The sequence below is a fragment of the Harmonia axyridis genome, chromosome 6 (assembly GCF_914767665.1).
Source record: "Harmonia axyridis chromosome 6, icHarAxyr1.1, whole genome shotgun sequence".
Classification (NCBI taxonomy): domain Eukaryota; kingdom Metazoa; phylum Arthropoda; class Insecta; order Coleoptera; family Coccinellidae; genus Harmonia; species Harmonia axyridis.
In genome coordinates this window covers 16,602,429-16,625,924 of record NC_059506.1, presented here as the reverse complement: position 1 = coordinate 16,625,924, position 23,496 = coordinate 16,602,429, and the positions used below count along the sequence as shown (strand labels likewise).

The 23,496-nt window shown below is 33.0% G+C and overlaps 3 protein-coding genes across 3 annotated transcripts; all 3 read left to right on the top strand.

Annotated features, from left to right (window-relative positions):
- Window positions 1-2,867: 2,867 nt before the first annotated feature.
- LOC123682491 lies at window positions 2,868-5,927 on the top strand. Its single transcript, XM_045621129.1, has 2 exons — window positions 2,868-4,062; window positions 5,605-5,927. The coding sequence occupies exons 1-2, from the start codon at window positions 2,981-2,983 to the stop codon at window positions 5,627-5,629; spliced, it is 1,107 nt and encodes a 368-aa protein (XP_045477085.1). The 5' UTR covers window positions 2,868-2,980; the 3' UTR covers window positions 5,630-5,927.
- A 5,257-nt stretch (window positions 5,928-11,184) lies between these two features.
- Window positions 11,185-14,363, top strand: LOC123682526. Its single transcript, XM_045621173.1, has 2 exons — window positions 11,185-12,498; window positions 14,041-14,363. Exons 1-2 carry the CDS (start codon window positions 11,417-11,419, stop codon window positions 14,063-14,065), a joined length of 1,107 nt encoding a protein of 368 aa, XP_045477129.1. The 5' UTR covers window positions 11,185-11,416; the 3' UTR covers window positions 14,066-14,363.
- Window positions 14,364-19,608: 5,245 nt separating this feature from the next.
- LOC123682017 lies at window positions 19,609-22,790 on the top strand. The gene is made up of 2 exons (XM_045620391.1): window positions 19,609-20,925; window positions 22,468-22,790. Exons 1-2 carry the CDS (start codon window positions 19,844-19,846, stop codon window positions 22,490-22,492), a joined length of 1,107 nt encoding a protein of 368 aa, XP_045476347.1. The 5' UTR covers window positions 19,609-19,843; the 3' UTR covers window positions 22,493-22,790.
- Window positions 22,791-23,496: the final 706 nt, after the last annotated feature.

The window sequence follows — 23,496 nt, the reverse complement described above, 5'->3', positions numbered from 1 at the left end:
TAATCCATCCAATCTTTGATAGATTTCATGTCATTTTCAGCTTGGTCTTTGAGTTCTTTCCAGCTATCAGCTTGATATAAAATGGCTGTATCGTCTGCGAAACTAATTATCTTTCCACGGCTATCCAACTCAAGTAGATTATTTATATAAATAGTGAATAATATAGGCCCCAATACAGTTCCTTGTGGGACTCCAAACTTTACCTCGAAAGCGTCACTTATACAATTCCCTATTTATGCGCATACTATTGCGACTGAACGTGCGTCGCGGCTCCCCACCGAATATTACAAACATCATTGTGTATGTTGCGAATTCCAGCTGTTGGATTCAGTCCACACAAAGTCGTGGGACGGATTGCTGATTTTCAGGTATAATTGGTGGCTGGCGTTTGCGTAATTTCCTTTAATTTTTCTTCCCGTGATCCTATTTCCTCCTTTATCGTGGCCTTCCCATCTGTGGTAAGTCTTCCTTACAGGCCCAAGGAAGTGAAGGGTTTACTTGTTTTCCTTGCAACCCTTTAATTTTCTTCAGATTCTTTGAGAAAGTATCAGTATGCCTCAGATTTGTCCTGTCTGTTCTAATATTACTGAAGGCGCTGGTCCGACGCATCAGTGCTCTGTATGTAGAAAACTTTTTCATTTAAGATTCGTTAATTTATCGGAAACGGAGGTCGATTATATGAGGGATTCTAACACTAAATGGCGGTGCCCCACTTGTGATTCTCGTAAACGAACTCTTCGTGGCAAGTCTCAGGGAGATCAATCAATCACTATGGAGCATTTTACGCTCCTTATGCAGCAAATAACGACAATTGCGGAAGAAGTCAAATCCATAAGAGATAACCAGGCTGTGTTGGTTGAGGAACTCGCAAAGTGCCGTACTACACTAGGGAACCATTCTTCTGTTCTGAGCATAGGAATGAGATCGATGAATGCCATGCTAAAATAGCTGCGCAAGAGGATCATCAGTCAAGTCTTAGCAGACATATTGAGAAAGTCCAGCAGGAAGTCAATGTTTTGGGAAGCTCTTCTCCTCGTGGGGGACCGCAGTCTGTCATATCGTCGTTTAATTTGATCCTAAATAATGTTCCGAAAAATTCGTCCGTGGAAGGTGGTAATCGGAAGGCATCGTATATTTTGCGCTCAATTGGGGAAATGTGTCTGTTCAAACGATTAGAACAAAACGTCTGGGTAGGATTTCGAATTCGAGGACAAGAGTCACTCTCCAGAGTGCTATGGATGTGATGTCTTTGCTGGGGAATAAGAAAAAATTACTGAACAATGAAACTTATAAACGTGTTACTGTCACGAATGATAAAACACCAATCCAACTTGCCGAAATGCAGTGCCTACGGAAGGAGCTCAAAACCAGAGAGGCGAAAAGTGAAAGAGACATAACTATCAAGTATAAAAAGGCATTCCATCTATCGATACTTGAGTTGCTTCATTAAAAAACTAGCCCTTACAGTGAATGAGTGGAAATTTATTTACACCAATGGTCAATCCCTTCAAAGCTCAAAACTTTCTGAATTTTTGGTCTTCGTACAGTCGTATAAACCCTTTATCATTTTCATTTCCGAATTCTGGCTCCAACCCTCTGTAGCAGACTCTGTTGTTAATATTTCAAATTACCAGCTTTATAGAGCTGACAGTACTACCACAAAAGGACATGGACGAGTTTGCATTTATTGAGGGAAATTTCCTTTTTTTTTCTACAATCTCTGCCCATCGCGTTGATGTTTCTGGAATTGATAACATCTTCGTTGATATCATGTTTGGTAGTTTCCAGTTAACTATAGGCTGTGTTTATCGTCCGAGAGCCAGCCAATTTGACAGTATATTTTCTGCCCATTTGGCCTCCCTATCTAGAGAGAAAAAGAATCTGCTTATTGTAATAAGCAGATTCTATTTCTCTCTAGATGAAGTCTCCTGTAGGAGACTTCAACCTTCCTAACATCGATTGGCCTCTTGGCGGCTGCCTGCCTATCTGATCGCCTTCATATTTTTATGCAGAGATAGTCCTTGATTCGAGTCTTGTTCAGCTTGTGACCGGCCCCACTAGATTCCGAGCCGATCAAAATTCATCTCTGTTGGATTTGATATTGGTTAATGATGAAGACCTTATCTCAGATATCAACTGTTTACCCCCATTTGGAAAATCTGACCATTTAACACTTGAATCAAAAATTCAGTTTACTACATCGAAGAAGACCAACATTGTCAGGAGAATGATTAAGTCCATCGATTGTGATTCAAGTTTGAATAATATTCCTAAAATTGAAGAAATAATGTTGCGCGGTTATGAACATATCCAGCCCCATTTTTTCTGAAGATATTTTCTGAATGTTTTATTATTTTGTCTTAAAGTTCATTAGCCAATATAAATGGAAAATATGAAGAAACTAGTGTGTAGTGAAGCAACGGTTATTTGAATAATATGTATTTCGGCAAAGTATTATTGTTTTCAATTCATAATAATCATTCTTCTTAAATGTTATTTTAAAATTTTTTTAATTATGTATAATCCATTCACCAGGTCAGAGGGGTGCTCAGCTTAAATATGAAGATATTTTCCAACCTTTTATTAAATTCCTATTATTTGGATTTGTTTCTAAATATCAAAAATATTCAGTAATACTGAGAAAAAAATTATGTTCATTTTTCATCATATTTTTTTCCTCAATAAATATCACAAGTATTCACGAAATACTTCTGGTTACCTACATTTGAAACGAATGTTTTAGAGGGCGCAGCCTACCCTTAAATAGGGATCAACTGATGAACCATAGAATAGAGCGCAGACATCACGTGCGTCTAAAAATAAATTTTAGGCGGGAAGACTCGACGACAATGTTTTTATTATCAATTATCGTGGAAAGATGAGATAATTGCGATCCTTATTTCATCAACTTTCTGTATTTTGATTAGGGCACTAATATAGCTGTGATTGATTAATAGGTACTGACATGTTAGTTTGAATTATGGATCCTATTAGTTTTTCTGGAGACGACGATAATATAATTGAATTCCAAAAAAATACCTTGCAATTCGAAAAGGAACAAGAAGAGAGATGGACATCATTTTTTTCAAAACATTCAGTTGATATGGACTTGGAGTCTATTCCATCTGTTGGTATATATGAAGTCCGAAATGACTTCGATTCAAAAAGCGATGAGAATTCCTCAGTTGACCAATCTGACGAAATAATTGAATGCAAAAACAACGTAGAAGTAGCAAATGTGAGTAAAAATAATAGAAAAAAAGGGTTTCCTAAAAAAGTACCTACAGTCATAAGGGTAAATGATGAAAAAACTGATTCCTTACTTGAGCAGTCTGAAGAAATAATTAAATCAGAAAGTCATGAAGTACTTGAAAATATTGAAACCATCAAGAAAAATAAACTACCTAAAATAGTTCCTAAAAATAAAATAATAGGGTCAGATATATTATCAGTCAATGCAATTGAAAAAAGCAATACAAACTTTATTGTCGAACAATCGAAAAGAATCATTGAAACTGAAAGCAATGACGGAGAAAATGTAGGAAAAAAGAACAATAAAAAGGAGGTCTGTCAAATGATATCTACAGTTACAAATAGTTATTCTAAAGGATGTGGATATCAATTAAAATTATCAGATAATATGTCACAAATAGTAATCCAAAAAGTGCTGGTAAATTTTATTGAAGGTGAATTGAAAAGTAGATTAGGATATTATTTTGTTTTCTTATATAGCTCTTGCATACAAAGAGACAAAAATCAGGGCCTATGGAGAGATGTATTTGTGAAGGAGCTTATTAAGGTGGGAAAAAAAGTGAATAACAAGGACATTCTTACATACATACAAAGAATTTTTGATCCTGCTAAACCTATAAATTCTAAAGCTCTTATTGATACAGTAGAAAATAAATATAAAAGTGAACTAAGATCATATTTTGAAAGAGCATATGATAGTGATCATTCTTCTGATGAGGAAATTTGGAATAAGATACATTTGGAATGGAATAGATTGAATAAAAATATTCCTGAAAAATGTCTTTGTATATATCATAGACAACTATTTGGGTATGTATTGCTAAACTACTACTATATACAGGGTGTGTCAATAGTATAAGTACTTGATCGGTCGCTAACTCCTGTAAAATTTGGTCTGGGAGAATGATTCCAATTTTGACTAATTCAACATCAGTCAGCGCATAAGCTTGAATTATTTTTGAGCCTACAGGCTGGTCTGAAAGTTGTGAAACACAATACGTCCCTGGTTTTTCAAATGGCAATGCCAAATTTCAATATCATACTCATGATCTCTAGGAAATTCTGATTTCAAAATACCCCACTTGTATCATTTATGTGTGGTACTTTTTGATGTAGGCTACTTTTTTTTGAAAAATTTCATGATCATAATGGTTTAAACTAAAGATCTTGAAAACCCTTCAAGATAATTGTTTTGAATTCCCAAAAAAATTTTCAAGTCTTCTGCAAATTTACAGATCAGTCTACATGAGGTCCAAAAGCCACTGCAATTTTTGAAAAATGACCTTTGAAGAATTTCAATACCTAAGTCCATTTTTTCATGCGCCCAATTTTTTTTCCTTTCGGATAGCCTAGTGAGCTGTCTTCTTTTTATTGTCTAGATGTGTCTAAGATGAATAATTGAATAATTTTCAAATTGCTTCGCATTTCATGTTTCTTCCTGGGGGTAGTAGTATACTTTTCACACATACAATTTCACAGGGATAAGATTACTTAATATCTACTAGTAATATCAATGAAATATAAGCGAAATCAAAGAAATCATCAAAATAATTGAAAACATGCATTTTGAGAAAATGAAATTAAGATCTCGTCAAATAATAGAACATAGTCTGAATTCTCTTATATTTTTCAAAATGACTGCATATTTTCATCTGAAAAAATCTCATCAATATTTATCGCTCAAATGATCTGTTCAGATGTCTGCAAACTTTTTTAATAATTTCAATATGATTGTGAAAAAAGTTTGCTAACATCTGAGCAGATCATATGAGAGATGAATATTGAATTTTTAAAGTTTGTGTTGTCAACTCTTTGCTATGATGCTGATGTACTTATTCTAATTGTGGGTATTTATTTTATTCCTAATAAGAATTGATTTTGGTGGTTTTCAATTAAATTTTCATGTGTTATATTCATGTTCATTGGCATTTATTTGAAATAATCATTTAATAATGAATTTTATAGTGTACAATCAAATGTTTGTGATTCAATCTCAAAATTTGTTTTGTAATCAATAAAAGGTTTATTTTAACAGTCTGGCAACGACAATTTCCTTCATTCGCTGACATCTTGCCATTGATAAAATTAAAAAAATAAACTCCTATATTTCTTGACATCTTAGTCTGTATTCTCCATTTTGAATGATATCTCGAGATTATTTACATTTATTATTCAAGGAGAATATGGTTAATCAAAATGAATAACTTTCTTCATAATATCTACTTGAAGCTATAACAAAAATCATTCTGCAAAACTCAGGAAATACTTAATTTTTTTGATGAACCAAATGACCTCAAAAGTTGAAACTGATAAGTTTGTACATACAATAAAATATTCGATTTTTTTTTTCAGTCCTATTTCAATCATTAATTCTTAATTTTTATTGATGTTGTAATGGATGCTTATAAATGTTGAAAGAGTAATACAAACACATTTATCTGAAGCAAGTGATGAAAATTGAAAACGACTTCTTCCTAGTGAAGATCATATAATGAAGAAAGACAGTTGAAGGCCTAAACTGTTTTATAATGTTTACTTGGGTCCATCAAGTGGAGTTGAGTATATTCAATATCAATATCAAATATATCAAATATGGAACTTATGTTTATTTTGTAAAAATTCAGTGTATAATGTCTCATTTTTTTATGTTTTCCTAATAAAACTTCATTTTTTAATTATTATTTCCAATAGAAAATCCTTTGAAATCATTGAAAAAAATTGAATTTATAAATTTATATCTTACTCAATATTTCGAAAACCATAATAATATTTGAGAAGCATTATTGAAGAAGAAAAATCAAACACTACGTTAACAAAAAAATTTATTTTTTATTTTCAGAGATGACTAATGAATCTTGGAGTTTGGTACATCCATTAGTACGTTAAATATTCATTTATATTTTTTATTTATTCAACATTAGCAAGAATTACAATTACAAGGATTCATAAAAAAAAAAGAAGAAATTTACAATTGATAATGAACATAAACTATCAGATAAAACTCTTAAATATCAACAATATCACATAAAATAAACAACTCAGTAATTTCTACATAGGTACAAATATTCTTTCTTTAAAACAACTTGGGAAATGTTGAAAATGTCAATAAAGAAATGTGCTAGTCATAAAACCGCATGGTTCTAAAAAAAATGGAGTTATTACATTATCTCAGTGAACACGAACAAGAAACACGTATATTTCGAATACTCTGTGGCAGACTGTGTTTTCTAATAGTTGTGATGATGATAGTGATCAAATTGTTTGTGAGTTATGAATAGTAAGATCTGATTGATAGATTCTACTAACTGCTTCATTAAAATTCTCTGGGGTCATCGAAATTTCAACAATTAATTATTATTATGACCATTCATTTTAAGATATTTGTTCATTTTTCTATAATTATACTTATGCGCATACTATTGCGACTGAACGTGCGTCGCGGCTCCCCACCGAATATTACAAACATCATTGTGTATGTTGCGAATTCCAGCTGTTGGATTCAGTCCACACAAAGTCGTGGGACGGATTGCTGATTTTCAGGTATAATTGGTGGCTGGCGTTTGCGTAATTTCCTTTAATTTTTCTTCCCGTGATCCTATTTCCTCCTTTATCGTGGCCTTCCCATCTGTGGTAAGTCTTCCTTACAGGCCCAAGGAAGTGAAGGGTTTACTTGTTTTCCTTGCAACCCTTTAATTTTCTTCAGATTCTTTGAGAAAGTATCAGTATGCCTCAGATTTGTCCTGTCTGTTCTAATATTACTGAAGGCGCTGGTCCGACGCATCAGTGCTCTGTATGTAGAAAACTTTTTCATTTAAGATTCGTTAATTTATCGGAAACGGAGGTCGATTATATGAGGGATTCTAACACTAAATGGCGGTGCCCCACTTGTGATTCTCGTGAACGAACCCTTCGTGCCAAGTCTCAGGGAGATCAATCAATCACTATGGAGCATTTTACGCTCCTTATGCAGCAAATAACGACAATTGCGGAAGAAGTCAAATCCATAAGAGATAACCAGGCTGTGTTGGTTGAGGAACTCGCAAAGTGCCGTACTACACCAGGGAACCATTCTTCTGTTCTGTCTGAGCATAGGAATGAGATCGATGAATGCCATGCTAAAATAGCTGCGCAAGATGATCGTCAGTCAAGTCTTAGCAGACATTTTGAGAAAGTCCAGCAGGAAGTCAATGTTTTGGGAAGCTCTTCTCCTCGTGGGGGACCGCAGTCTGTCATATCGTCGTTTAATTTGATCCTAAATAATGTTCCGAAAAATTCGTCCGTGGAAGGTGGTAATCGGAAGGCATCGTATATTTTGCGCTCAATTGGGGAAATGTGTCTGTTCAAACGATTAGAACAAAACGTCTGGGTAGGATTTCGAATTCGAGGACAAGAGTCACTCTCCAGAGTGCTATGGATGTGATGTCTTTGCTGGGGAATAAGAAAAAATTACTGAACAATGAAACTTATAAACGTGTTACTGTCACGAATGATAAAACACCAATCCAACTTGCCGAAATGCAGTGCCTACGGAAGGAGCTCAAAACCAGAGAGGCGAAAAGTGAAAGAGACATAACTATCAAGTATAAAAAGGCATTCCATCTATCGATACTTGAGTTGCTTCTTTAAAAAACTAGCCCTTACAGTGAATGAGTGGAAATTTATTTACACCAATGGTCAATCCCTTCAAAGCTCAAAACTTTCTGAATTTTTGGTCTTCGTACAGTCGTATAAACCCTTTATCATTTTCATTTCCGAATTCTGGCTCCAACCCTCTGTAGCAGACTCTGTTGTTAATATTTCAAATTACCAGCTTTATAGAGCTGACAGTACCTACTACCACAAAAGGACATGGACGAGTTTGCATTTATTGAGGGAAATTTCCTTTTTTTTTCTACAATCTCTGCCCATCGCGTTGATGTTTCTGGAATTGATAACATCTTCGTTGATATCATGTTTGGTAGTTTCCAGTTAACTATAGGCTGTGTTTATCGTCCGAGAGCCAGCCAATTTGACAGTATATTTTCTGCCCATTTGGCCTCCCTATCTAGAGAGAAAAAGAATCTGCTTATTGTAATAAGCAGATTCTATTTCTCTCTAGATGAAGTCTCCTGTAGGAGACTTCAACCTTCCTAACATCGATTGGCCTCTTGGCGGCTGCCTGCCTATCTGATCGCCTTCATATTTTTATGCAGAGATAGTCCTTGATTCGAGTCTTGTTCAGCTTGTGACCGGCCCCACTAGATTCCGAGCCGACCAGAATTCATCTCTGTTGGATTTGATATTGGTTAATGATGAAGATCTTATCTCAGATATCAACTGTTTACCCCCATTTGGAAAATCTGACCATTTAACACTTGAATCAAAAATTCAGTTTACTACATCGAAGAAGACCAACATTGTCAGGAGAATGATTAAGTCCATCGATTGTGATTCAAGTTTGAATAATATTCCTAAAATTGAAGAAATAATGTTGCGCGGTTGTGAACATATCCAGCCCCATTTTTTCTGAAGATATTTTCTGAATGTTTTATTATTTTGTCTTAAAGTTCATTAGCCAATATAATAATAATAATAATAATAATTGACTTTATTCCCACAAAACAAGATCAATACAAATAATTTTACAAAGAAAAAAAATAACCTCGAAAATGTGAGAATAGGCGGAGTCCAGTGATGCACCTAAGTACATCTTCTGTTCAACTCAACCTAAACAAAATATAACAAATTTCATTGGTATAAAACAACCTAAGACGTCTAATTACATTAGAAAATTTATACATATATAATATTTACAATAACTCTCTCTCTCTCTCTCTCTCTCTCTCTCTCTCTTTCTCTCTCTCTCTTTCATTTGGTTAGGACTATTTAAATACACAATTCAGTCCTTCAAATTCGATTCTGCTCAAGTTGGTAATGAGAAAAAATACTGGACTTGAATTTTTGCAGGTTCAATATTTTTAGTTGAGAAGGAAGGGCATTGTACACAGAAGCGATGTTGTATGTGAAACACCTCTGGAAAAAAGTCGTCCTATGCGCCGGTGGTGTTATTAAACCTCTACTTCGTACATTTATATTGTGTACATGACTTCTGTAGATTATTTTTCGGTAGAGATATTTAGGTACTTTATTTACCAGGATTTTATGATAAAAACATGCAGCGTGATATTTACGGCGATAATCCATATTGAGCCAACTAATCTCTTTTAATTTATGCGATATTCTTTCGTATTTTCGGATACCATAAATGAAGCGCAGACATGAATTCTGAACCCTCTGAATTCTCAGTCTCTGAGCACTAGTGAGGCAATTGCCATAGACAACATCGGCGTAGTTGAAGGTTGATAGAACAAGAGAATCGCATAATAGTTTCTTCAATTTTTCCGGGATGAAATGGCGATTATTGTATATCGTTCTTAGTTTATACCGAGCACGTTGAATACAACTGGAAACATGTTTATCGAACCTTAAATTTGAATCCAATGTAAGTCCTAGATTTCGTTTGGCGTCTTCTATTTTCAGCAAATTATCTCCTATTTTTATTTTTATCATTTTCTTGATATCTTGAAAATGACTCCTTGGACCGAACAACATAACACAACACTTCTCTGGGTTTAGAAATAAATTGTGATCCAATGAGTACTTGCTCAATTCAGCGAGTTCGCGATTCATTGTTTCACATGTGTCATGAGCATTTTCCCTGTTGAATGACAAGTATACTTGAGTATCGTCAGCGTAATAATGTACTTTTGATTTTTTAAAGCAGCAGTTTTGCCCTGAGGTATAAATGGCATATAAAGCGGGGCCTAAGATTGAGCCCTGCATTACGCCGGTTGTGGTTATCAGATCCTGCGATACGGTGTTATCGATTATTACCCTCTGTGATGTTCCCTCAAAGTAGCTTCTGAAGAACTGGACTGCGCCCTCGTCCAGTCCGATATAGTGGAGCATTGCTAACAATACTGAACGATCCAAAGTATCAAAAGCTCGAGTGTAATCCAACAACACCAGCATGGTATACTGGTTATTGTCGGCTGCTCGAACTATATCATCTACGATATCAGATAGCGCAGTAGAGCAGCTGTGATCCTTACGAAATCCAGATTGCGTTTCTGGTAGTATGTTATTTGAGGTTATGTAGTTTAGAAGTTGTCCATTAATTACCTTCTCTAGGATTTTAGATAGGCATGGGAGAATGCTGATAGGTCTGAGATCTTTATACTCATTGGGCATGTTCACCTTAGGTTTCGGAATTAGAAGGGCTTTCTTCCATGATTTTGGATATATAGATTTTGTGATGCAGAAATTAATAGTATGAGTCAAATAAGGAAGGATGAAAGGACAGCATAGATGGATAGTATACATTCCTATTTCATCTAAACCGCATGCCTTGGATTTGATTTGGCTGATAATTTTGAGGATCTCAATTTCCGTTACAGTCTCGAATTTCAGTACAGAAGTCAAATTTTCTCTCTTGTTACTTGAATAATATGCAATTGTTTGATCTAAGTTTCTTGTGGTTTGAGGGATTGAGGAGATGAAATATTGATTGATTGATTGATTGATATAAATGGAAAATATGAAGAAACTAGTGTGTAGTGAAGCAACGGTTATTTGAATAATATGTATTTCGGCAAAGTATTATTGTTTTCAATTCCTAATAATCATTCTTCTTAAATGTTATTTTGAAATTTTTTTAATTATGTATAATCCATTCACCAGGTCAGAGGGGTGCTCAGCTTAAATATGAAGATATTTTCCAACCTTTTATTAAATTCCTATTATTTGGATTTGTTTCTAAATATCAAAAATATTCAGTAATACTGAGAAAAAAATTATGTTCATTTTTCATCATATTTTTTTCCTCAATAAATATCACAAGTATTCACGAAATACTTCTGGTTACCTACATTTGAAACGAATGTTTTAGAGGGCGCAGCCTACCCTTAAATAGGGATCAACTGATGAACCATAGAATAGAGCGCTGACATCACGTGCGTCTAAAAATAAATTTTAGGCGGGAAGACTCGACGACAATGTTTTTATTATCAATTATCGTGGAAAGATGCGATAATTGCGATCCTTATTTCATCAACTTTCTGTATTTTGATTAGGGCACTAATATAGCTGTGATTGATTAATAGGTACTGACATGTTAGTTTGAATTATGGATCCTATTAGTTTTTCTGGAGACGACGATAATATAATTGAATTCCAAAAAAATACCTTGCAATTCGAAAAGGAACAAGAAGAGAGATGGACATCATTTTTTTCAAAACATTCAGTTGATATGGACTTGGAGTCTATTCCATCTGTTGGTATATATGAAGTCCGAAATGACTTCGATTCAAAAAGCGATGAGAACTCCTCAGTTGACCAATCTGACGAAATAATTGAATGCAAAAACAATGTAGAAGTAGCAAATGTGAGTAAAAATAATAGAAAAAAAGGGTTTCCTAAAAAAGTACCTACAGTCATAAGGGTAAATGATGAAAAAACTGATTCCTTACTTGAGCAGTCTGAAGAAATAATTAAATCAGAAAGTCATGAAGTACTTGAAAATATTGAAACCATCAAGAAAAATAAACTACCTAAAATAGTTCCTAAAAATAAAATAATAGGGTCAGATATATTATCAGTCAATGCAATTGAAAAAAGCAATACAAACTTTATTGTCGAACAATCGAAAAGAATCATTGAAACTGAAAGCAATGACGGAGAAAATGTAGGAAAAAAGAACAATAAAAAGGAGGTCTGTCAAATGATATCTACAGTTACAAATAGTTATTCTAAAGGATGTGGATATCAATTAAAATTATCAGATAATATGTCACAAATAGTAATCCAAAAAGTGCTGGTAAATTTTATTGAAGGTGAATTGAAAAGTAGATTAGGATATTATTTTGTTTTCTTATATAGCTCTTGCATACAAAGAGACAAAAATCAGGGCCTATGGAGAGATGTATTTGTGAAGGAGCTTATTAAGGTGGGAAAAAAAGTGAATAACAAGGACATTCTTACATACATACAAAGAATTTTTGATCCTGCTAAACCTATAAATTCTAAAGCTCTTATTGATACAGTAGAAAATAAATATAAAAGTGAACTAAGATCATATTTTGAAAGAGCATATGATAGTGATCATTCTTCTGATGAGGAAATTTGGAATAAGATACATTTGGAATGGAATAGATTGAATAAAAATATTCCTGAAAAATGTCTTTGTATATATCATAGACAACTATTTGGGTATGTATTGCTAAACTACTACTATATACAGGGTGTGTCAATAGTATAAGTACTTGATCGGTCGCTAACTCCTGTAAAATTTGGTCTGGGAGAATGATTCCAATTTTGACTAATTCAACATCAGTCAGCGCATAAGCTTGAATTATTTTTGAGCCTACAGGCTGGTCTGAAAGTTGTGAAACACAATACGTCCCTGGTTTTTCAAATGGCAATGCCAAATTTCAATATCATACTCATGATCTCTAGGAAATTCTGATTTCAAAATACCCCACTTGTATCATTTATGTGTGGTACTTTTTGATGTAGGCTACTTTTTTTTGAAAAATTTCATGATCATAATGGTTTAAACTAAAGATCTTGAAAACCCTTCAAGATAATTGTTTTGAATTCCCAAAACAATTTTCAAGTCTTCTGCAAATTTACAGATCAGTCTACATGAGGTCCAAAAGCCACTGCAATTTTTGAAAAATGACCTTTGAAGAATTTCAATACCTAAGTCCATTTTTTCATGCGCCCAATTTTTTTTCCTTTCGGATAGCCTAGTGAGCTGTCTTCTTTTTATTGTCTAGATGTGTCTAAGATGAATAATTGAATAATTTTCAAATTGCTTCGCATTTCATGTTTCTTCCTGGGGGTAGTAGTATACTTTTCACACATACAATTTCACAGGGATAAGATTACTTAATATCTACTAGTAATATCAATGAAATATAAGCGAAATCAAAGAAATCATCAAAATAATTGAAAACATGCATTTTGAGAAAATGAAATTAAGATCTCGTCAAATAATAGAACATAGTCTGAATTCTCTTATATTTTTCAAAATGACTGCATATTTTCATCTGAAAAAATCTCATCAATATTTATCGCTCAAATGATCTGTTCAGATGTCTGCAAACTTTTTTAATAATTTCAATATGATTGTGAAAAAAGTTTGCTAACATCTGAGCAGATCATATGAGAGATGAATATTGAATTTTTAAAGTTTGTGTTGTCAACTCTTTGCTATGATGCTGATGTACTTATTCTAATTGTGGGTATTTATTTTATTCCTAATAAGAATTGATTTTGGTGGTTTTCAATTAAATTTTCATGTGTTATATTCATGTTCATTGGCATTTATTTGAAATAATCATTTAATAATGAATTTTATAGTGTACAATCAAATGTTTGTGATTCAATCTCAAAATTTGTTTTGTAATCAATAAAAGGTTTATTTTAACAGTCTGGCAACGACAATTTCCTTCATTCGCTGACATCTTGCCATTGATAAAATAAAAAAAATAAACTCCTATATTTCTTGACATCTTAGTCTGTATTCTCCATTTTGAATGATATCTCGAGATTATTTACATTTATTATTCAAGGAGAATATGGTTAATCAAAATGAATAACTTTCTTCATAATATCTACTTGAAGCTATAACAAAAATCATTCTGCAAAACTCAGGAAATACTTAATTTTTTTGATGAACCAAATGACCTCAAAAGTTGAAACTGATAAGTTTGTACATACAATAAAATATTCGATTTTTTTTTTCAGTCCTATTTCAATCATTAATTCTTAATTTTTATTGATGTTGTAATGGATGCTTATAAATGTTGAAAGAGTAATACAAACACATTTATCTGAAGCAAGTGATGAAAATTGAAAACGACTTCTTCCTAGTGAAGATCATATAATGAAGAAAGACAGTTGAAGGCCTAAACTGTTTTATAATGTTTACTTGGGTCCATCAAGTGGAGTTGAGTATATTCAATATCAATATCAAATATATCAAATATGGAACTTATGTTTATTTTGTAAAAATTCAGTGTATAATGTCTCATTTTTTTATGTTTTCCTAATAAAACTTCATTTTTTAATTATTATTTCCAATAGAAAATCCTTTGAAATCATTGAAAAAAATTGAATTTATAAATTTATATCTTACTCAATATTTCGAAAACCATAATAATATTTGAGAAGCATTATTGAAGAAGAAAAATCAAACACTACGTTAACAAAAAAATTTATTTTTTATTTTCAGAGATGACTAATGAATCTTGGAGTTTGGTACATCCATTAGTACGTTAAATATTCATTTATATTTTTTATTTATTCAACATTAGCAAGAATTACAATTACAAGGATTCATAAAAAAAAAAAGAAGAAATTTACAATTGATAATGAACATAAACTATCAGATAAAACTCTTAAATATCAACAATATCACATAAAATAAACAACTCAGTAATTTCTACATAGGTACAAATATTCTTTCTTTAAAACAACTTGGGAAATGTTGAAAATGTCAATAAAGAAATGTGCTAGTCATAAAACCGCATGGTTCTAAAAAAAATGGAGTTATTACATTATCTCAGTGAACACGAACAAGAAACACGTATATTTCGAATACTCTGTGGCAGACTGTGTTTTCTAATAGTTGTGATGATGATAGTGATCAAATTGTTTGTGAGTTATGAATAGTAAGATCTGATTGATAGATTCTACTAACTGCTTCATTAAAATTCTCTGGGGTCATCGAAATTTCAACAATTAATTATTATTATGACCATTCATTTTAAGATATTTGTTCATTTTTCTATAATTATACTTATGCGCATACTATTGCGACTGAACGTGCGTCGCGGCTCCCCACCGAATATTACAAACATCATTGTGTATGTTGCGAATTCCAGCTGTTGGATTCAGTCCACACAAAGTCGTGGGACGGATTGCTGATTTTCAGGTATAATTGGTGGCTGGCGTTTGCGTAATTTCCTTTAATTTTTCTTCCCGTGATCCTATTTCCTCCTTTATCGTGGCCTTCCCATCTGTGGTAAGTCTTCCTTACAGGCCCAAGGAAGTGAAGGGTTTACTTGTTTTCCTTGCAACCCTTTAATTTTCTTCAGATTCTTTGAGAAAGTATCAGTATGCCTCAGATTTGTCCTGTCTGTTCTAATATTACTGAAGGCGCTGGTCCGACGCATCAGTGCTCTGTATGTAGAAAACTTTTTCATTTAAGATTCGTTAATTTATCGGAAACGGAGGTCGATTATATGAGGGATTCTAACACTAAATGGCGGTGCCTCACTTGTGATTCTCGTGAACGAACTCTTCGTGGCAAGTCTCAGGGAGATCAATCAATCACTATGGAGCATTTTACGCTCCTTATGCAGCAAATAACGACAATTGCGGAAGAAGTCAAATCCATAAGAGATAACCAGGCTGTGTTGGTTGAGGAACTCGCAAAGTGCCGTACTACACCAGGGAACCATTCTTCTGTTCTGTCTGAGCATAGGAATGAGATCGATGAATGCCATGCTAAAATAGCTGCGCAAGATGATCGTCAGTCAAGTCTTAGCAGACATTTTGAGAAAGTCCAGCAGGAAGTCAATGTTTTGGGAAGCTCTTCTCCTCGTGGGGGACCGCAGTCTGTCATATCGTCGTTTAATTTGATCCTAAATAATGTTCCGAAAAATTCGTCCGTGGAAGGTGGTAATCGGAAGGCATCGTATATTTTGCGCTCAATTGGGGAAATGTGTCTGTTCAAACGATTAGAACAAAACGTCTGGGTAGGATTTCGAATTCGAGGACAAGAGTCACTCTCCAGAGTGCTATGGATGTGATGTCTTTGCTGGGGAATAAGAAAAAATTACTGAACAATGAAACTTATAAACGTGTTACTGTCACGAATGATAAAACACCAATCCAACTTGCCGAAATGCAGTGCCTACGGAAGGAGCTCAAAACCAGAGAGGCGAAAAGTGAAAGAGACATAACTATCAAGTATAAAAAGGCATTCCATCTATCGATACTTGAGTTGCTTCTTTAAAAAACTAGCCCTTACAGTGAATGAGTGGAAATTTATTTACACCAATGGTCAATCCCTTCAAAGCTCAAAACTTTCTGAATTTTTGGTCTTCGTACAGTCGTATAAACCCTTTATCATTTTCATTTCCGAATTCTGGCTCCAACCCTCTGTAGCAGACTCTGTTGTTAATATTTCAAATTACCAGCTTTATAGAGCTGACAGTACCTACTACCACAAAAGGACATGGACGAGTTTGCATTTATTGAGGGAAATTTCCTTTTTTTTTCTACAATCTCTGCCCATCGCGTTGATGTTTCTGGAATTGATAACATCTTCGTTGATATCATGTTTGGTAGTTTCCAGTTAACTATAGGCTGTGTTTATCGTCCGAGAGCCAGCCAATTTGACAGTATATTTTCTGCCCATTTGGCCTCCCTATCTAGAGAGAAAAAGAATCTGCTTATTGTAATAAGCAGATTCTATTTCTCTCTAGATGAAGTCTCCTGTAGGAGACTTCAACCTTCCTAACATCGATTGGCCTCTTGGCGGCTGCCTGCCTATCTGATCGCCTTCATATTTTTATGCAGAGATAGTCCTTGATTCGAGTCTTGTTCAGCTTGTGACCGGCCCCACTAGATTCCGAGCCGACCAGAATTCATCTCTGTTGGATTTGATATTGGTTAATGATGAAGATCTTATCTCAGATATCAACTGTTTACCCCCATTTGGAAAATCTGACCATTTAACACTTGAATCAAAAATTCAGTTTACTACATCGAAGAAGACCAACATTGTCAGGAGAATGATTAAGTCCATCGATTGTGATTCAAGTTTGAATAATATTCCTAAAATTGAAGAAATAATGTTGCGCGGTTGTGAACATATCCAGCCCCATTTTTTCTGAAGATATTTTCTGAATGTTTTATTATTTTGTCTTAAAGTTCATTAGCCAATATAATAATAATAATAATTGACTTTATTCCCACAAAACAAGATCAATACAAATAATTTTACAAAGAAAAAAAATAACCTCGAAAATGTGAGAATAGGCGGAGTCCAGTGATGCACCTAAGTACATCTTCTGTTCAACTCAACCTAAACAAAATATAACAAATTTCATTGGTATAAAACAACCTAAGACGTCTAATTACATTAGAAAATTTATACATATATAATATTTACAATAACTCTCTCTCTCTCTCTCTCTCTCTCTCTCTTTCTCTCTCTCTCTTTCATTTGGTTAGGACTATTTAAATACACAATTCAGTCCTTCAAATTCGATTCTGCTCAAGTTGGTAATGAGAAAAAATACTGGACTTGAATTTTTGCAGGTTCAATATTTTTAGTTGAGAAGGAAGGGCATTGTACACAGAAGCGATGTTGTATGTGAAACACCTCTGGAAAAAAGTCGTCCTATGCGCCGGTGGTGTTATTAAACCTCTACTTCGTACATTTATATTGTGTACATGACTTCTGTAGATTATTTTTCGGTAGAGATATTTAGGTACTTTATTTACCAGGATTTTATGATAAAAACATGCAGCGTGATATTTACGGCGATAATCCATATTGAGCCAACTAATCTCTTTTAATTTATGCGATATTCTTTCGTATTTTCGGATACCATAAATGAAGCGCAGACATGAATTCTGAACCCTCTGAATTCTCAGTCTCTGAGCACTAGTGAGGCAATTGCCATAGACAACATCGGCGTAGTTGAAGGTTGATAGAACAAGAGAATCGCATAATAGTTTCTTCAATTTTTCCGGGATGAAATGGCGATTATTGTATATCGTTCTTAGTTTATACCGAGCACGTTGAATACAACTGGAAACATGTTTATCGAACCTTAAATTTGAATCCAATGTAAGTCCTAGATTTCGTTTGGCGTCTTCTATTTTCAGCAAATTATCTCCTATTTTTATTTTTATCATTTTCTTGATATCTTGAAAATGACTCCTTGGACCGAACAACATAACACAACACTTCTCTGGGTTTAGAAATAAATTGTGATCCAATGAGTACTTGCTCAATTCAGCGAGTTCGCGATTCATTGTTTCACATGTGTCATGAGCATTTTCCCTGTTGAATGACAAGTATACTTGAGTATCGTCAGCGTAATAATGTACTTTTGATTTTTTAAAGCAGCAGTTTTGCCCTGAGGTATAAATGGCATATAAAGCGGGGCCTAAGATTGAGCCCTGCATTACGCCGGTTGTGGTTATCAGATCCTGCGATACGGTGTTATCGATTATTACCCTCTGTGATGTTCCCTCAAAGTAGCTTCTGAAGAACTGGACTGCGCCCTCGTCCAGTCCGATATAGTGGAGCATTGCTAACAATACTGAACGATCCAAAGTATCAAAAGCTCGAGTGTAATCCAACAACACCAGCATGGTATACTGGTTATTGTCGGCTGCTCGAACTATATCATCTACGATATCAGATAGCGCAGTAGAGCAGCTGTGATCCTTACGAAATCCAGATTGCGTTTCTGGTAGTATGTTATTTGAGGTTATGTAGTTTAGAAGTTGTCCATTAATTACCTTCTCTAGGATTTTAGATAGGCATGGGAGAATGCTGATAGGTCTGAGATCTTTATACTCATTGGGCATGTTCACCTTAGGTTTCGGAATTAGAAGGGCTTTCTTCCATGATTTTGGATATATAGATTTTGTGATGCAGAAATTAATAGTATGAGTCAAATAAGGAAGGATGAAAGGACAGCATAGATGGATAGTATACATTCCTATTTCATCTAAACCGCATGCCTTGGATTTGATTTGGCTGATAATTTTGAGGATCTCAATTTCCGTTACAGTCTCGAATTTCAGTACAGAAGTCAAATTTTCTCTCTTGTTACTTGAATAATATGCAATTGTTTGATCTAAGTTTCTTGTGGTTTGAGGGATTGAGGAGATGAAATATTGATTGATTGATTGATTGATATAAATGGAAAATATGAAGAAACTAGTGTGTAGTGAAGCAACGGTTATTTGAATAATATGTATTTCGGCAAAGTATTATTGTTTTCAATTCCTAATAATCATTCTTCTTAAATGTTATTTTGAAATTTTTTTAATTATGTATAATCCATTCACCAGGTCAGAGGGGTGCTCAGCTTAAATATGAAGATATTTTCCAACCTTTTATTAAATTCCTATTATTTGGATTTGTTTCTAAATATCAAAAATATTCAGTAATACTGAGAAAAAAATTATGTTCATTTTTCATCATATTTTTTTCCTCAATAAATATCACAAGTATTCACGAAATACTTCTGGTTACCTACATTTGAAAGGAATGTTTTAGAGGGCGCAGCCTACCCTTAAATAGGGATCAACTGATGAACCATAGAATAGAGCGCTGACATCACGTGCGTCTAAAAATAAATTTTAGGCGGGAAGACTCGACGACAATGTTTTTATTATCAATTATCGTGGAAAGATGCGATAATTGCGATCCTTATTTCATCAACTTTCTGTATTTTGATTAGGGCACTAATATAGCTGTGATTGATTAATAGGTACTGACATGTTAGTTTGAATTATGGATCCTATTAGTTTTTCTGGAGACGACGATAATATAATTGAATTCCAAAAAAATACCTTGCAATTCGAAAAGGAACAAGAAGAGAGATGGACATCATTTTTTTCAAAACATTCAGTTGATATGGACTTGGAGTCTATTCCATCTGTTGGTATATATGAAGTCCGAAATGACTTCGATTCAAAAAGCGATGAGAACTCCTCAGTTGACCAATCTGACGAAATAATTGAATGCAAAAACAATGTAGAAGTAGCAAATGTGAGTAAAAATAATAGAAAAAAAGGGTTTCCTAAAAAAGTACCTACAGTCATAAGGGTAAATGATGAAAAAACTGATTCCTTACTTGAGCAGTCTGAAGAAATAATTAAATCAGAAAGTCATGAAGTACTTGAAAATATTGAAACCATCAAGAAAAATAAACTACCTAAAATAGTTCCTAAAAATAAAATAATAGGGTCAGATATATTATCAGTCAATGCAATTGAAAAAAGCAATACAAACTTTATTGTCGAACAATCGAAAAGAATCATTGAAACTGAAAGCAATGACGGAGAAAATGTAGGAAAAAAGAACAATAAAAAGGAGGTCTGTCAAATGATATCTACAGTTACAAATAGTTATTCTAAAGGATGTGGATATCAATTAAAATTATCAGATAATATGTCACAAATAGTAATCCAAAAAGTGCTGGTAAATTTTATTGAAGGTGAATTGAAAAGTAGATTAGGATATTATTTTGTTTTCTTATATAGCTCTTGCATACAAAGAGACAAAAATCAGGGCCTATGGAGAGATGTATTTGTGAAGGAGCTTATTAAGGTGGGAAAAAAAGTGAATAACAAGGACATTCTTACATACATACAAAGAATTTTTGATCCTGCTAAACCTATAAATTCTAAAGCTCTTATTGATACAGTAGAAAATAAATATAAAAGTGAACTAAGATCATATTTTGAAAGAGCATATGATAGTGATCATTCTTCTGATGAGGAAATTTGGAATAAGATACATTTGGAATGGAATAGATTGAATAAAAATATTCCTGAAAAATGTCTTTGTATATATCATAGACAACTATTTGGGTATGTATTGCTAAACTACTACTATATACAGGGTGTGTCAATAGTATAAGTACTTGATCGGTCGCTAACTCCTGTAAAATTTGGTCTGGGAGAATGATTCCAATTTTGACTAATTCAACATCAGTCAGCGCATAAGCTTGAATTATTTTTGAGCCTACAGGCTGGTCTGAAAGTTGTGAAACACAATACGTCCCTGGTTTTTCAAATGGCAATGCCAAATTTCAATATCATACTCATGATCTCTAGGAAATTCTGATTTCAAAATACCCCACTTGTATCATTTATGTGTGGTACTTTTTGATGTAGGCTACTTTTTTTTGAAAAATTTCATGATCATAATGGTTTAAACTAAAGATCTTGAAAACCCTTCAAGATAATTGTTTTGAATTCCCAAAAAAATTTTCAAGTCTTCTGCAAATTTACAGATCAGTCTACATGAGGTCCAAAAGCCACTGCAATTTTTGAAAAATGACCTTTGAAGAATTTCAATACCTAAGTCCATTTTTTCATGCGCCCAATTTTTTTTCCTTTCGGATAGCCTAGTGAGCTGTCTTCTTTTTATTGTCTAGATGTGTCTAAGATGAATAATTGAATAATTTTCAAATTGCTTCGCATTTCATGTTTCTTCCTGGGGGTAGTAGTATACTTTTCACACATACAATTTCACAGGGATAAGATTACTTAATATCTACTAGTAATATCAATGAAATATAAGCGAAATCAAAGAAATCATCAAAATAATTGAAAACATGCATTTTGAGAAAATGAAATTAAGATCTCGTCAAATAATAGAACATAGTCTGAATTCTCTTATATTTTTCAAAATGACTGCATATTTTCATCTGAAAAAATCTCATCAATATTTATCGCTCAAATGATCTGTTCAGATGTCTGCAAACTTTTTTAATAATTTCAATATGATTGTGAAAAAAGTTTGCTAACATCTGAGCAGATCATATGAGAGATGAATATTGAATTTTTAAAGTTTGTGTTGTCAACTCTTTGCTATGATGCTGATGTACTTATTCTAATTGTGGGTATTTATTTTATTCCTAATAAGAATTGATTTTGGTGGTTTTCAATTAAATTTTCATGTGTTATATTCATGTTCATTGGCATTTATTTGAAATAATCATTTAATAATGAATTTTATAGTGTACAATCAAATGTTTGTGATTCAATCTCAAAATTTGTTTTGTAATCAATAAAAGGTTTATTTTAACAGTCTGGCAACGACAATTTCCTTCATTCGCTGACATCTTGCCATTGATAAAATAAAAAAAATAAACTCCTATATTTCTTGACATCTTAGTCTGTATTCTCCATTTTGAATGATATCTCGAGATTATTTACATTTATTATTCAAGGAGAATATGGTTAATCAAAATGAATAACTTTCTTCATAATATCTACTTGAAGCTATAACAAAAATCATTCTGCAAAACTCAGGAAATACTTAATTTTTTTGATGAACCAAATGACCTCAAAAGTTGAAACTGATAAGTTTGTACATACAATAAAATATTCGATTTTTTTTTTCAGTCCTATTTCAATCATTAATTCTTAATTTTTATTGATGTTGTAATGGATGCTTATAAATGTTGAAAGAGTAATACAAACACATTTATCTGAAGCAAGTGATGAAAATTGAAAACGACTTCTTCCTAGTGAAGATCATATAATGAAGAAAGACAGTTGAAGGCCTAAACTGTTTTATAATGTTTACTTGGGTCCATCAAGTGGAGTTGAGTATATTCAATATCAATATCAAATATATCAAATATGGAACTTATGTTTATTTTGTAAAAATTCAGTGTATAATGTCTCATTTTTTTATGTTTTCCTAATAAAACTTCATTTTTTAATTATTATTTCCAATAGAAAATCCTTTGAAATCATTGAAAAAAATTGAATTTATAAATTTATATCTTACTCAATATTTCGAAAACCATAATAATATTTGAGAAGCATTATTGAAGAAGAAAAATCAAACACTACGTTAACAAAAAAATTTATTTTTTATTTTCAGAGATGACTAATGAATCTTGGAGTTTGGTACATCCATTAGTACGTTAAATATTCATTTATATTTTTTATTTATTCAACATTAGCAAGAATTACAATTACAAGGATTCATAAAAAAAAAAAGAAGAAATTTACAATTGATAATGAACATAAACTATCAGATAAAACTCTTAAATATCAACAATATCACATAAAATAAACAACTCAGTAATTTCTACATAGGTACAAATATTCTTTCTTTAAAACAACTTGGGAAATGTTGAAAATGTCAATAAAGAAATGTGCTAGTCATAAAACCGCATGGTTCTAAAAAAAATGGAGTTATTACATTATCTCAGTGAACACGAACAAGAAACACGTATATTTCGAATACTCTGTGGCAGACTGTGTTTTCTAATAGTTGTGATGATGATAGTGATCAAATTGTTTGTGAGTTATGAATAGTAAGATCTGATTGATAGATTCTACTAACTGCTTCATTAAAATTCTCTGGGGTCATCGAAATTTCAACAATTAATTATTATTATGACCATTCATTTTAAGATA

Bases quoted from the DNA above. Each gene is read 5' to 3' on its own strand.
- LOC123682017 (XM_045620391.1), top strand. From the start codon at position 19,844: ATGGATCCTATTAGTTTTTCTGGAGACGACGATAATATAATTGAATTC. The intron at 20,926-22,467 runs GTATGTATTGCT...TTTTTTTTTCAG, and splicing joins TATCATAGACAACTATTTGG to TCCTATTTCAATCATTAATT.
- LOC123682526 (XM_045621173.1), top strand. From the start codon at position 11,417: ATGGATCCTATTAGTTTTTCTGGAGACGACGATAATATAATTGAATTC. The intron at 12,499-14,040 runs GTATGTATTGCT...TTTTTTTTTCAG, and splicing joins TATCATAGACAACTATTTGG to TCCTATTTCAATCATTAATT.
- LOC123682491 (XM_045621129.1), top strand. From the start codon at position 2,981: ATGGATCCTATTAGTTTTTCTGGAGACGACGATAATATAATTGAATTC. The intron at 4,063-5,604 runs GTATGTATTGCT...TTTTTTTTTCAG, and splicing joins TATCATAGACAACTATTTGG to TCCTATTTCAATCATTAATT.